The 14,137-nt window shown below is 52.1% G+C and overlaps 1 protein-coding gene across 2 annotated transcripts in view; it reads right to left on the bottom strand.

The window, feature by feature from the left end:
• The window catches only part of VASH2 (vasohibin 2), a 33,542-nt gene extending 19,922 nt beyond the window's left edge, over window positions 1-13,620 (bottom strand). The window contains exons 1-4 of one of the 2 annotated variants that reach the window (XM_060009953.1): window positions 13,345-13,620; window positions 5,708-5,796; window positions 1,739-1,795; window positions 1,152-1,226 (exon numbers count right to left, since the gene is read on the bottom strand). In XM_060009953.1, coding sequence (XP_059865936.1) covers window positions 1,152-1,226; window positions 1,739-1,795; window positions 5,708-5,796; window positions 13,345-13,620 — 497 coding nt within the window. The remainder of the gene's footprint in view (window positions 1-1,151; window positions 1,227-1,738; window positions 1,796-5,707; window positions 5,797-13,344) is intronic. The other variant, XM_060009960.1, reaches the window with a different exon arrangement.
• Between the last annotated feature and the right edge of the window lie 517 nt (window positions 13,621-14,137).

Here is a 14,137-nt window from a genome sequence, read left to right on the forward strand (position 1 = left end):
CAGACTAGAGGGGCGGAAATTCCCCTCCCCACGAAGATGTCCAGGGGGCCGGGAGAACAGACCAGACCCAGCCTACTGTCCCCAGTCCGATTCTGAGTCACCAGTCCTCCCACTGACTTCTGTATCTGCTCTCTCTCCCGGTTTTCCTTCTACCTCTCTGGGCTCCAAGTCCTGTAGATTCCATCTCCTCGGGATCTCTTGAAACGGTCCCCTCAAATCGATTCCCATTGCCAAACACATGGGTCAAGCATCACCATTGCCCTCACGTAGCAGCTCCTAACTGGCCTTGCAGATGCAGCCCCCCCTTCTCTGGCTGCCCTTCAATTGGCCCCAAGAACTGCCTCTCTAAAGTGCACACCTCATCATGTCCTGTCTCTGCTCCAGAGATTTCGGCTGGGCTGCCCATTGCCTTTGGAAAAAGTTACCCTTCTCAGAATGGCATTCAAGGACCTACCTGTCCTAACCTGGGATCACCTCTCGAGCTCATGTCTTACTGTGTTCCCTTGGCCGGTTCACCCCAGCCGTCCGCCCCAGGACTGGGAGTTTCTTTGCTTTTCTACCAGATCATATTCTACTGCCACCACCACTAATAAGTCAGTGCCATCACAGTTATTCTGGACCATATTCCCCCTCAGGCTGAGGATCCAGGAGTCTGGTGCAGAACGGAGCAGAAAGTGTGGAGAGACCAGACCCTTGTTTCAGCTTTACGTCCTGTAGCGTCAGGACACTACGCCATTGGCCTCTTCCACAATCCACTCATAGAACTTTCCCTGGAGATGGCTTTGGATAATCCCGTTTTCCCTGGAGGGTCTTTCCTGTTGCAATGCCAGATTAATGCAAAAAATAAAGATACACACTCTCTCACTAGTCCCTTGAAGCTGTAATTCTCCTCATGACTAATGCGTCTGGCCTGGGAGCTGGCCGTGATGCAGGCTTCAGCTCACAAGTTACACTGATGATGGTCCAAGCTCTGATTTGGTTCAACTCCAGATGGTGAAAGTTCGAGAGAAGCACCAGGAGGGCTTGACACTTTCCTCCAAGGAGACAACAGGCATCTTCTCTGTGGATCTAGGATGTTAAAGGCACAAGCAGCCCCACAGTGAAGCCATCATCTATGGAGTAAATTTAAGCTTACATCACTTAAAGGATACATGCCCAGGATGACAGCTTCAAGGCATTTGATAGGCAAGGACTCCCGAGTCATTTCTTTCGCTGTTTCCATTAACCTGTAGGGTAGAGCACAGCAAAGGATCTCAGACTTATTTAATTATGCAGTCGGTCTGTGTGCCCATCCACCAGGCATGCCCATCGCCACACTAGGCAGCGTGCAGGAGTACAGAGAGAAAGGGCAGAACTTGCCTCAGAGGAGACTCGCAAAGCACACCCGCACCTGGTGGAACTAAATTCCTCAATTCTGCACTCCTCTCTGCAAGACGCAGTTCCGGGAGATCAGTGCTCTTACTCCACAGCACCCTCCCACTAACCCAGGACACGGGTGTCACCACGGAGCAAGTGAAAAAGGCCACATAAAACAAATTTCACAGGTCTGCCCCACCCCTGCGTTAGTCTCCACCACTGAGCTTAGCTCAGCCCCACCTCCAACCCGGCCCGGGGCACCCCTACCCCTTACAGGCCAGAATATTTGAGCACCGGGATGAAGGAGAGAGAGTGGGAGAGAAAGATGACAGCTCTCAGATAGGAGCACGGTCACCTGGCCCACAGATCATGCACCACTTACCCACTCAGCGGTCTCATTTTCCTAATTTCAAAGAACTGGGTCCCTGTATGATTGTATCTGTGTGAAGTATGTAAAGGGAAAGTGACAGAAAACTCCAAAGGTCCCGGTAATCCAGCAGAGGGATTTCTCAAAGGGATGAGGAAGTGGGGGCTTTCCAGAAGGTGGCCTGTAGCCAGAAGATTGCCAACAGTATCTTCCTCCTCTCTGTCCTGCCCCAGAAATCTACTTTCTAACTTAGGCCCCAAAGCACCCTGGATCTATACAATAGCTAGTTTCAATCTGCTCTGTATTTTGTTTAGTTGACTACCTGTCTTAATTCACCTACTAGACTACAAGCCCTTTGAGAGTTGGGACCATTTATCATCTTTGTCTCACCCATAAAGCCTGGCATAAGCCCAACATATTCCATTTAGCAAATATTATTAAATAAATGAAGAATAAGTGAATGGATGGGTGGATAGAAGGAAGGAAGGAAGGATGGAATTGATAGAAGAGTAGATGCATGGATTAATGGAAAGCTGGTTGGGTGGCTGGACAGACAGAAAGGTAGGTTGATGGATGGGTGAAAGGAAGGATGGAAGGTGGGTAGATGGTAGTAGGGTTTCTCAAGAGTGCAGACTCTGCAGCAGAGCCTACTGTGGAGATAGCACTTTCATTTCATGCCTGGACTGCTATTTGACATTGATGACTAGATCTGAGAAGATGACAGCACTAACCACAAACTGGGATTTAGCTGGTTGCCCACAAGGTCTCAGGGACTGGCAAGCCCGCACCAGCTCATGCTGAAGGAGACTGGAGATTCTCAGATACCGGGCTCTCTGAGACTGGATCTTGATTTTTTTCTGAGCCTGAAGAAAAGTTGTTTTATATGTTTCTTTTTCCTGCCTCAAACAAAATCCTATAGAAAAAGTGCACATTGGGAAGGTGCTAATGAAGCATGAACCTGTAGCCCAGGCAGGAAGTATGAGGTTAGATGTGTGTCCCTACAGTGGTATGGGCAGCTGCAGAAAAGTGGCAATGATCACCTCAGTGCACTGCACACCGTCCCGACAAGGGCTGGGATTCCTCTCCGGGCAAAGACGTGCTTGGCCGCTAAGACACAAACATATGTAACGATCACCTGGAGAGTTTGTTAGAAGCAGATTCTGGGCTCCATCCTTAAGAGATTCTGATTTCAGGCCATGGTCTTAGCCCCTGATGTCAGAGTCGCCCCACCTGGGACTGTCGAATTGGAGGTTCTAGGGTGAGGGCCAGGGGATGACTTTAACAAGCTCACCGTTTAGAAATTACCAGCATGAGCCATAAGAATAACCAATAACAATACAGGCTTGTCCAGATTTTTAAAAATACAATATACAAAACCCTAGAGATAAGAGAGAAAAATGAAGGGCTATGTAGCCTCACTGTGAAATGATTTTTCACTTTACCAAAGATTTCATTCAAATAGTGAGATTCCTTGTATATTTAAAGTAGCATGCAATTGGCAAAAGTTCTATTTATATGCCCAATTTTCCCCCTGTTCCTATATCTAGTTTATACATCTAGTGCATGGAGTGAGACAAACCCCTAATAAAATAATAAAAAACTACCTGACCATTCTTTCTCCGTTCCTTACAGTTATGGGCCCCTGAAAGTGAGGTGGGGAGGACAACCTCCTGTAAACGCTGCCTGAAGAGAGAGACTTCACCCTCTGCTCCCTACACAGCAGGGCTCGGGGGTGGGGACTTCTCTTTCCAGAACCCAGTGCAAGGTCAGCACTCCAGTTGGCCAACGCTGTGAGGTTGTCAGAAGGGAAGGCAGGATTTGTCCTTTCCTGTCCCCAGCTGAGGACATCTGTGGTCAGGGCTGGCCCCAATCGGTCCCCATACCCTAGCATCAGTCACTGTATCCAGGACAAAGCAGTAGGAAGGCCCAAGGAACTAAATAAAAGGCTGGTCAGGAGGTAGAGCAAAGAGGTTACTCCAACGGCCAGGTGACCTGGAGCCTGATCCCAGTAGCATGGTGGTGCTTTCCCTTCTCCAGCCCTCTCTGCAGTCACTGAACCAGCTCAGTGAACATCACAGTGGGTCAGCGAAGGGAAAAATGAAAACGCAGATCCTTCAGGACTGAGAATGGGCTGCAGCCTTTCCGGCAGAATGAGCCAATGATATGTAAAGCACATGCAAATTTGCCCCATCAGTGCATTCCCAGCGGCCAGGCTCCTCCTCTTTAATCTCCAGCCAGATGATCCTTGTGAAGACCATGTCCTAAATAGAAGGGGGGAGCCATGCTAATTTCTGTCACCTTCTGGAACGTTCTGTGAGGAGTCGATCACATCCAGGAAGGCTCAGCTTTTGGGGTCCAGGGTTGACTCCGGCAGGAGTTTATGCTTCTGGGCCACATGGAACTCCCCACGTGCGGTCCCAGTTCAGCAATCAGCACCGACCTCAGCCTTCCGTGGGCTAGAACTGTCCGCCTGACCCCTGGAGGCTGGTGTTATCTTCTCTAATATCGCTTCAGGATTCTATGAGGAAGATGCCATGCAGGGGAGTTCACAGTTCGCGAAGTGGGAACTGAGAGGCTAATCAAGTAATCTGCCCACCCAAACGAGCTGCAGTTCTCATCGGGTAGGACCCTTCCCTTCAGGGAAAACACAGAAGTCCACAGGAAAGCTTCTTGCCTACAGCACAGAGAGGGGAGGCCTCTTCCCAGGCACGTGGGACACGTGTGCAGTGCCCCGTGAAATCCTTTCTGCTAAGCTCTATGCCTTTAGGGAGGAAGGGCAGAGGTCAGCAGACCTCCTGAACAATGTGCTGGGGGCTAGGATGGCGGCAGCTGCCTCGGCAGGGAGTCCGACGCTGGCTTAGCTGAGATGCTCACTGACTCGCTTGGGCAAACGGCCTGTCCCACTCACATACACCTCCCTCTGTTGGCCCGGCTCCCGTCCGACTCCCATCCCTGATAAAGCACCGGCCGTGGCGAGGGGAACATCTGACCCTGCCCCTTGGTTCTTACAACGTAGCTCAAACGGGCGCTCAGAACAGATGTACTCCTGACTGCGAACACTGGGGGAGAAAAGGGGCCACAGACTCGCTGGTCTGCACCCAGCCTGGACCCACAGGACTTCTCAGCTCTTCTTCAAACTCACATGAGGGGAGAGGGCCCCCAGCCCAGGGCCTCATTCATTCATGCAGAATGGACCAAGGGCACCAGCCGCCAAAGGCAGCGCCAGGTGGGCCTCTTGTAGAGGATGAGTGGTCAGGATCGGGGCAAAAAGTGAAAGGAAAGAAAAGGAACAGAAGACTAGGAGGGGAGCTTCCCTGGCGCTCCAGTGGTTGAGAATCCGCCTTCCAGCGCAGGGGACTCGGGTTCGAGCCCTGGTCTGGGAACTGAGATCCCACATGCCACGGAGCAACTGAGCCTGCACGCCACAACTACTGAGCCCATGCGCCCTGGAGCCCGTGCACCACAACTAGAGAGGGAAAACCTGCGCGCCACAACAAAGAGCACACGCTGCAACAAAAGATCCCGCACGCCTCAACGAAGACCCCGTGTGCCGCAACTAAGACCCGACGCAGCCATAAATAAATAAATAAACAGATATACTAAAAAAAAAAAAAAGGCTAGGAAGGAACAGGGAGAAAGAAAGCTGGTACAGGAAGAGAGATGGAGGGAGCCAAGGATAACCAAGGAGGAGGAGGTGGAGAAAGAGTAGGTGGAAGGAAGTGGGGCGTGTGCTGCCCACCGTTGTTCCGCTGCCCTTTGCCGTCCCGGCCCACACCCTGCTTAAACGGAGAGGGTCTGATCATTGCAGTGACGTCCTCCAGTGTCACTTCTTCTAGACTCTCACATCGAGGCATCCCTCCGTGCCCGGCCTCGCCAACCTCAGACAGCATTTGCTGACCAGGTGGGGACAGAGCCGCCACCAGGCTTGCGATCATCACGCCTGTCCCCGGGCTGGGTCTGCTCAGACCCTGGTCGGAAGGATACTGTAGTGTCTTCATGTAGTTCTGGACTGCCTGGAGCCACTCTGGGATCGTCATCGACAGCCTGTAGTTGGGAACCTGGGGTACCGAAGGCTGCAGGGAAGTAGAGAGAGATCATTTTATCAAGGAGTTGCAGAGCTACTCCTGAAGGCAGATGGCCACGCCGGCCTGGGCACCCGTTCAACTGGTGCCTCCTGGACAAGGTCTCCCCAGACCGGCCAGTCCTCTCTCTGCGTTCCCTTGGCACATACTCCACCCTGGGTCGCAGCGGCTCTCTATGACCCTTTCTGTGTTGTGGTATGAACACCGCCTGCCTCCCCATGGGAGCCTCAGCCCTTCTTGAGGCCAAGGACCATGTCCTATAGTGTCCCCCGCCTCCCCAGGCCTGGTCCAGGAGGGTTCAGAGGTGCTCCATTAATCCTCACACTTCTACTGCACGACTACACTTTTGCTGCATGGCTGGTGTCACCATTGCATGTGTCCACTCCAGGGCACCACTGAATACAAGATGAATGGCGCCCCGAAGGAATGCAACATGGTGCTACACACGCCATTCCTCTTCAACAGCACCCCGTGCAATGCCCGTCACATCCATTGCCTGAGTCCAGCCCCGAGTGCACTAGGAAAGATTCCCTTCTTGCCTCGAATCTTCCCAGCTAAGTGCAGCTCCTCTCACTCATGAGCCATCTTACCCTTTGACCCCACCCGGCTGCCCAGTCTGCCTGGGCATCTCCTAGTCTGCCTCTTGGTCAACATTCACCAGCTGAGAGTATGAAGTTCTAACCCCCGCTGGGAAGGGAAGGGAGCAACGGCTGGCAGGACTGAAAAGGGGGAGGTTAAGTCCCTCTTCTCGGGAATTTAGAGCTGAGACACCATCCAGCTCTGAGCAACCCTGCCGACCAGGCCAAGAGCGAGAGGAAGCAGGGGCTTCCAATCCAGTCACTCCTGGGAAGCAAGGGAGCAGTTTCTGCTTTATTTCTTCTCTGTGTTACCCAGTCCCTTAACCTCGGCCTGTCTGATGGGCGGGGGGGGGAGGGGCGCTGGTGACAGAGACACTCAGCCCATGTGGGTCTGTAGCTCCGCAGGAAGGAGGACTAAGCCGCTTAGGGAGGGGCAGAAGGGGCCCGCAGGACAGATTAGTTCCACCCTCTAAGGAAACAGGGAAAGGGAGGCCCTGGGGATTTAGTACTTAGCTGATGGAAGGTGAAGCCACTGGTGAACAGACTGAGGGACAGCACTGGGCAGCCTGGCTGGGCACCAGCGCCAGACGCTGCCCACGGACGGTCCCCACTTCTGTCCCCAGCTCTGCAAGCTCAGGCCCCACAGACAAGCTGGAGGGCGAGGGGCTCCCCCGGGCCTGAAGCAGGAGGCTCCTCATACTTCTACACCTTCTGCTGCTTTTACTTAAAATAGAAGGGAACTAGTCACACATCCTATTTCACAGCCAAGGTGCAGAGCGTGTGTGTGTGTGTGTGTGTGTGTGTGTGTGTGTGTGTGTGTGTGTTCATGACTGCATGTGTGAAAGAGAGAGAATGTGAGACTGTGTGCACACACTCACACAGCTGTTCTGCAAACATTTTGTTTACAACATATCAACTCCAATCACATTCCTGTCTTGGAGAGTCATTTTTGGGAGCAAAATGTTCCCATCTGAACATCTGCTTATGCGGCCATTCCCACAACACCCCTGCCCAGCCCAGCGTCAAAATACAAAGCGCGTCCTGGTGTTTCCGACCTAGCAAACATGAGGACGCTCGTCCCTGCTTTGGGCAGTAACGTCCACTGAGCTACCCACACCTGGAATTCCGCATAAGAATGTGCCAGAGCTTTCACAGAGAAGTAAGGAAGCAGGAGAGACTGAGAACAACCATTCCTTTCGCATCTCCAGTGTTCCCAGCTCTAGGCCAGGTACAAGAGGGAGGTGGCGAACGACACAGTTTATGAAGGCAGGAGCACACCTCTACCCTGGCATGCATGGGACAACGCCCCGGAGAATCGTCAGCCACCTGAAGGGTCCCCAGAGGGATGTCCCTTTGCCAAAGCCCTGAGGAAGCCGGAGTGACCTGGCTCTGAGTCAGCTTTGGGGGCCGACCACCAAGTTATTGCAACTCCCCCAAGCCCAGCGGAACCCACAAGAGCCAGATGATGGGGGGAGTCAGGCGGCAGCCGGTCCTCAGAATAGCAGCCCAGCGGCGCCCGAGGGCTTTTCAAAACAGCTGCCTGGTTACCTCGGCCCCGGGCTAAGAGTGGTGCAGAGCTGCAGTCACATTCCCCAAACCCCAGCTGGGGAGCCGGGCTGTGGTGGGAGAAAAGCCGAGACTGCTGAGGGGATGATGTCATCTGGCTACAGCCCACCCTGCCGTCTGGGACAGCTGGCGGGGGCTCAGGCTGGGGCTCAGGCTGGGGCAGCTCCCAACCAGCACCTCGGGCTGCCAAGGCCCCACAGGATGATGGACTATAAACCAGGCAGGCTCCTTGGGGTATAATTATGAGTCCTTGCTTTGTCACCTACTGCTGTGGACCCTGGGCAAGCTGCATGGCCTCTCTAAGCCTCCAGTTCCTTCCTGATAAAATAGGAGAGGAGATCACCTACTTCAAACCTTCTGAGCTGGTCGTGAGGATTCTATGACCTAATGTATAAAGCGGACAACTTGGGGCTTGGCACTCGGTGTTTTTTAAGTGTTAGCTGTGTTATCATTATTCATCAACAGTGTGTTTTCAGAGGTCTAGATGGGGGAGCCTGAATGGCCTCCACTTTTCAGTAACTGGAAAACAGAATCAGTGGGGCCTGAGCCCCCAGACACTCAACTTAGGAGCATCACCAAGATGCCTTCTCAGCCTGATGGAAGAGGATGAAAACATCCACTTCCCCTGTGGACACGTGGTGACCATGAGTTAATATCCTTAATTCATGAAGAGTTCATACAAAGTGATAAGAAAGCTCTCTAGGCCTCAATGAAAAGAAAATGGCCCCAGAAAGTGGAAGCAACCCAAGTGTCCATCAACAGATAAATGGATAAACAAAATGTAGCATATATGCAATGGGATATTATTCAGCCTTAAAAAAGAGGGACATTCTGACACATGCTATACGTGCCAGAACTTTGAAGACCTTATGCTAAGTGAAATAATCCAGTCACAAAAGGACAAATATTGAATGATTTCTCTTATGTGAGATTCCTGTAGTAGTCAAGTTCGTAGAGACAGAAAGTAGAAGGGTGGTTGCCAGGGGATGAGAGGAGGGAGAAATGGGAACTCAGTGTTTAATGGGTACAAAGTTTTAGGGAAGAAGAAAAATTTCTGGAGATGGAAGGTGGTGATGGTTGCACAACAATGTGAATATATTTAATTCACAGAACTGTACACTTCAAATGGTTAAAATGGTAAATTATACGTTACCACAATTTTTTAAATGGCCGTGAAAAGACAATTCACAAAAGAAGAAATGCAAATAGGGAATAAATATTTTTTTAAATGTTCCAGCACACTAACAATTTAAGAACTGCAAATTAAAGCCACTGCAAAATGTCATTTTTGTCCTCTCCAATTAGCAGAGATATTCTGAAATGTGGATACTCAGTGCTGGTGAAGATGCTCTCATACGGCATGATGGGAAAATTAATTGGTACAACCTTTTATGAAAAGACCAGGGCACACTCCTTTTTTTTCTCCTCCTCCCTGACTGGGGTCCTGAGAGTCTCTCCTGTTATTTTCCTGCCCCGTTTCAGCCGAGACTCCAACCTAGAATTCCCCTGGCCCTGGCCCTCTAGCTTCCCTCCTGCCACCTGCATCCAGCCATCTCAAACCACAGCCCAGCTGATGATGGCAGAATCTAGGGGGCACACATCAAAACCACCCTCTCCACACAGGCACTGTGCCTACAGTTAGGGGGTGGGGTCCCTGAGGGTAGGGAATAGCGGGGGAAGGAGGGGAGTGGACAGGAATATGGTTATTCAAGAAGAAAAATGAAGGCAAGCTTTTGTGGACAGGCTCTCTTTCACTCCATTCTTGCCAAATGCAATGCCCTGTCAGAAGAATGCAAGAAGGGATGTGGAAGGACACGAGTGTGTATCATCACCATGCATCACCATGTGGAAAGAAGGGAGAAGCCAGGAAAGGAGCCAGAGAGGCATCGAGAGCCCCAGGCACCAGGAGTCTTTAACAAGAAAGTACAAGGAGAAAACGAAGCCTTTTGCGAAGCCTTATACACTGTGCAGGTGCCAGGCAGAAGAATTTTCTCTGGCAACCTTGGGCGGGGGGCGAGCATGGAACATCACTCTTGGGCCAAGGATGGGCCCCAGGCCCCTGCATCGGGAGCAGCCAGGAATCTGTTGATGGTGACCTGGTCCAGCGGTCACAACCTTGGGCTGAGCAGGAAGGTCGGACATATGGATGGTTTTGAACGCAGGACAGGAGAGAAAGTGCACTGCCTGTGTGAGCCAGCAGGGGGCAGTAGTGGAGCTCTGACCGCAGCAAAGTCTGGCCCCAAAGCCCTCACTCTTCTTCACTCACGCAAAGCTGAGTCCTCTAAATGTGAATTATTTCCCAATTTGGGATCAGCGTGAGAATGAGCCACAAAAACGTGGCGTCTGCGAGAAACGGCCTGGTGTTTCCTGCTCAATCCATCTGGCTGTCTGCCCCAGGAGAGTCGGGCTCCAGCCAGTAGAGAAGCAGGAGGTGCTGTTTCCTAGTCGGCCCAGCTGTTTTTTCTGGGCCAGCCATCCTCTCTGCCCCTCCCTTCCCAACCTCTACTATCCTCCAACTGACCCGTGCTGCTTTCTTGCACTATCCCTGAAAAACCTTGGCTTTCACCTAGTCAGTTGTTAACTTCAGACTCAGTAACCACCAGGGGAGAAGGCTGCAGTCACAAATTTAGGATTGCAGAGCAGGTGACACCTGTCCCGCTTTCCCCAGCGGGGGCACCTGGATCTTTGGGCAGAAACTACCACGGCTGCTAACAAAATGTCCTGTGGTCAAAGAAAGTGTCATTCAGTCCTCCTCTTAGGCCTTTGACACCTTCCCCTGGCCACGTCTTTTGCTTCTCAGTCCACAATTCAATTGCCAAAAAAGGTTCACCTCCCTGAAACACTCCAACCCTTCCACCACCACTCCACCACCCCCCTTCTGTACAAATTCCTCAGCAAGACACTGATCTGATTAAAGGAGAAAAGGACTTGGCCCCAGAGGAAAAAGTCTGCTGAGCTGAGTGCAGGAATAGCCCTCAAATCAGAGAGGAGTGGCTCCTGGAAACAGGAACTTCCAAAGCTCTCCCCATCCCAGGGCCTGCATAGGGGTCATGGTTTGGGGAACGCCAGGACCAGGGAGAAAGGGGATGCTGTGATGGGCGTTGAGGATGGAGAACCAAGCATTATGATGCAGTGTAAGAGAGAAATGGGAAGCGCTTTATTTAGGTGCAAAAAGCCAATGCCCATGTTCAGCCCGGGGATGCCCTGGCTTGGCAGTTTTCATGTGACCTTCCAGTTACTATGAAAGTACAATATGATATGGCCGCTATATTAAAAAAAAAAAAAGCAAGAAAGAAAGCTCATTTTTTAAGAACCCAGAATTCAGCCACAATAACGGACGTATCAAGTACGAGTCTCAGGAAGCAGTAATTTATGTTCTAAGCTGCTCAGGCAACATTTAGAACATTGTGCTTCTTACTGTGCTCATGTTTTCGGGGACTGACTGATGACAAACTAGCAACTGTCCTAGAAAGAGGAGGAGGAAAGTGAGCTGATCTGGGAACTATGACACATAAGTAAAGGTGAAAGGAACTACCTGTGGACAAAGACGATTAAAGGAAGATGCAGAATAATCCAGTGCACGTGTCACACAGATGACTAGAACCTGAAGACTAATGGGTCACAACACCACGGGATTTGAGAGTTGGAAAGAACTTCACGTGAAATCTGATCTACTCACATTTTATAGGTCAGAAAACTAAGGCCAGAGATTTTAAGTGAGTGACCTAGGCCACAAAGCTAGAGGTAGCACAACCAGAATTCAGTCCCTTGATTTTTGCACTCCAGGTCCTTTCCTGACTCCAAGAGAACCATCTCGTAACATTCGAGGGAGCTGTGAGTAGCACAGGAAGTCGACGTGTGCCGCCCTTTGGTTCTTGAGCACAAGAATCAGTGGTGGCATGTGACCGAGGAGGAGCGCTGTTCAGTTTCAGAGAAGTTTCCCAGTGACCCAATCTGGCCAGGCCTGGGAGCTGCCCTGTGAGGCGACAAGCCCCCCATTCCCAGGAGGCCTTCAGAAAGAGGAAGGGATTCTGCTGAGAGGTACAGGACTGGTCTCTACCAACCCTGACATTGTCTGATTCCCACAGAGAGGGGGTCCCCACCCACAATGTTGGGAGAAAGATGAAGCCACAATGAGAAGTCACAATCAGGTGCTAAGGGTGCTAAATGAGAAAGGCTCACTTAAGTGAGGACAGACTCCGAAGTCAGAGCTGCACTGCAGTATCAGAGCTGTTCTCAGGCTCTGAGTCCTCAAGGAGGACTCAGCAAGGGTCATCATAGCTGACACAAAAGCAGGCAAGATTCTCGCTGGGCATAACGAAGATCTCATTGACCAGCAGGGTAATCAAACACCGTAACCAACTACAGCAGGAAGCTTACAGGCTCTGTCACTTTTCCCAAGGGCACACACAGCTTTCTGGCCTGCAGGCTCCGATGCTCAGGTCACCAGATGCTCCAGGTTGGGGGCTCGACCAGATGGCCTTCCAGGTCTCAGGTCTGGCATTCCTAGACCTGTCCAGGAATCTTCTTGGCCATACCAGTGTCCCCAGGATGGATGGGAAACCATCCGCCATGCTACAGCCCCCAGGCTCTGCGGCGTTTCTCCTCCAGTTTGCATTTTCGTGCTTCGTACAGCGACCGCTGCACATCTTCCTCCATCTTACTAACATTATCTTTGGCCACCAAACCCAACTGGCTCACTGGCTTCTCTCCCAGGTAGAAAGAGTTTCACTCCTGAGCCTCTTTCTCTATCCAGTGAGATTCATGCATCATGTGTACTGGAAAGTCCCTTTTAAGCCACAGTTAAAACTCTTTTTTGTCAGAGCTCAGATAAGCTGGGAAAAGAGAGAGCTGACTGTTTTGCAAGTTTCAGAGGTGAAAGTCACTGTCATAAAAAAAAAAATTGGCAAAAAGTCTAGGAATGATTCACGCTGAGAAGTCTGACTGGTTGACTGTAAATTCATTCACAGCCTAATAAATCATTTGCGAAGGGGGGACAGAGGAGGACCAAGAGACTCCAAAGAGGATAAGCGGGTGGGATCCCTAGGGGGCCTATGCGCTCTTGGCATCACTGGTGCTACTTGGTGGCTACAGTCTTCGTTGAAGCAGGATGTACACGGAGCTAAGTAAATGATAGAGTTTGGCTCCAGATTCAAAGAAACCTTGGCACAAGCCGACCACACAGTCCCAGGACAGCAAGCCCCCTTTCTCTCCCTCCCCCATTTCTAAGACGTCCAAGACAAACATCTCAATTAAGCAAAGCGGGTGGAGGCTGTTGCGAAAAATGAGGAGGGGAAGGGAGTCTGCAGCAGGACCAGGAAAATGGAAATTGCTACGTACAGGCAAAATGGTCCCATCACTGCCCACACCACCCCCTTCCTTCGGAGCCACTAACCTTTGCTAAGAAGGTGGCGTTCCTGATGGCGCCCACCATTTCTCCCCCCTTGGGGTGCACTTTGGCCACGTGCATCCACATGCGCTCCCAGGTGTGGCTGTCGATGGGGAAGCCGCTCTTGTTAACGTGAAACAGCACCCCGCCGTCTTTGTCCTCCTCCTCAGAGCCCCCGCTAGTAGCGAGGCTCACGGGCCGCGCGTGGCTGCTCCGGGACCGGGTGCCTTTGGCGCCTTTGGGGTGGGGGCAGCGGTGAGTGTCGGCCGCCGAGCCGGTCATGGTGGGGCAGGGGCGGGGAGGGCGGCGAGGGGCGTGTGCGCGCGGGCGCGGCACGGGGATCAGCGCCCCGCGGGGGCGGCCTTCTCCATGCTTCTGGCTGCCGCAGGACGCGCGAAGGGGCAGCGGCGGCTGGAACTCCGCTTACGGGCCGTGCCTGAAATCAGTGAGACCCAGCACATACCACGGGTAAGTAGACACCCGGAGGAACCAAGAAGGGGGCCGTGGCCAAGACGGGGGTGTGGGGGCTTCGACGTGTCCCCACTTCCCTGTCCGCTCCCCCCGCGAGCGGACAGGACGCCCCCCCACCCACCAGGGAATTGCACACGAGCTTCCAGCCCTGCCATTACCTAGAAAGGCGACTTGAATTTTGCCACAAATCTTCACACCTACCTAAACCGTGGAAGGGAAAGACAAGGAGCGTGGAGGCTGCGGAGTGGACGGGGTAGGGAGAAGAAAGACAGCTCGTGCAGTGGGATGGAACAGGAGGTCCCCGCAAGGCTCCACACGTCCCTTGGTC

The sequence above is a fragment of the Delphinus delphis genome, chromosome 1 (assembly GCF_949987515.2).
Source record: "Delphinus delphis chromosome 1, mDelDel1.2, whole genome shotgun sequence".
In the NCBI taxonomy this organism is placed as follows: domain Eukaryota; kingdom Metazoa; phylum Chordata; class Mammalia; order Artiodactyla; family Delphinidae; genus Delphinus; species Delphinus delphis.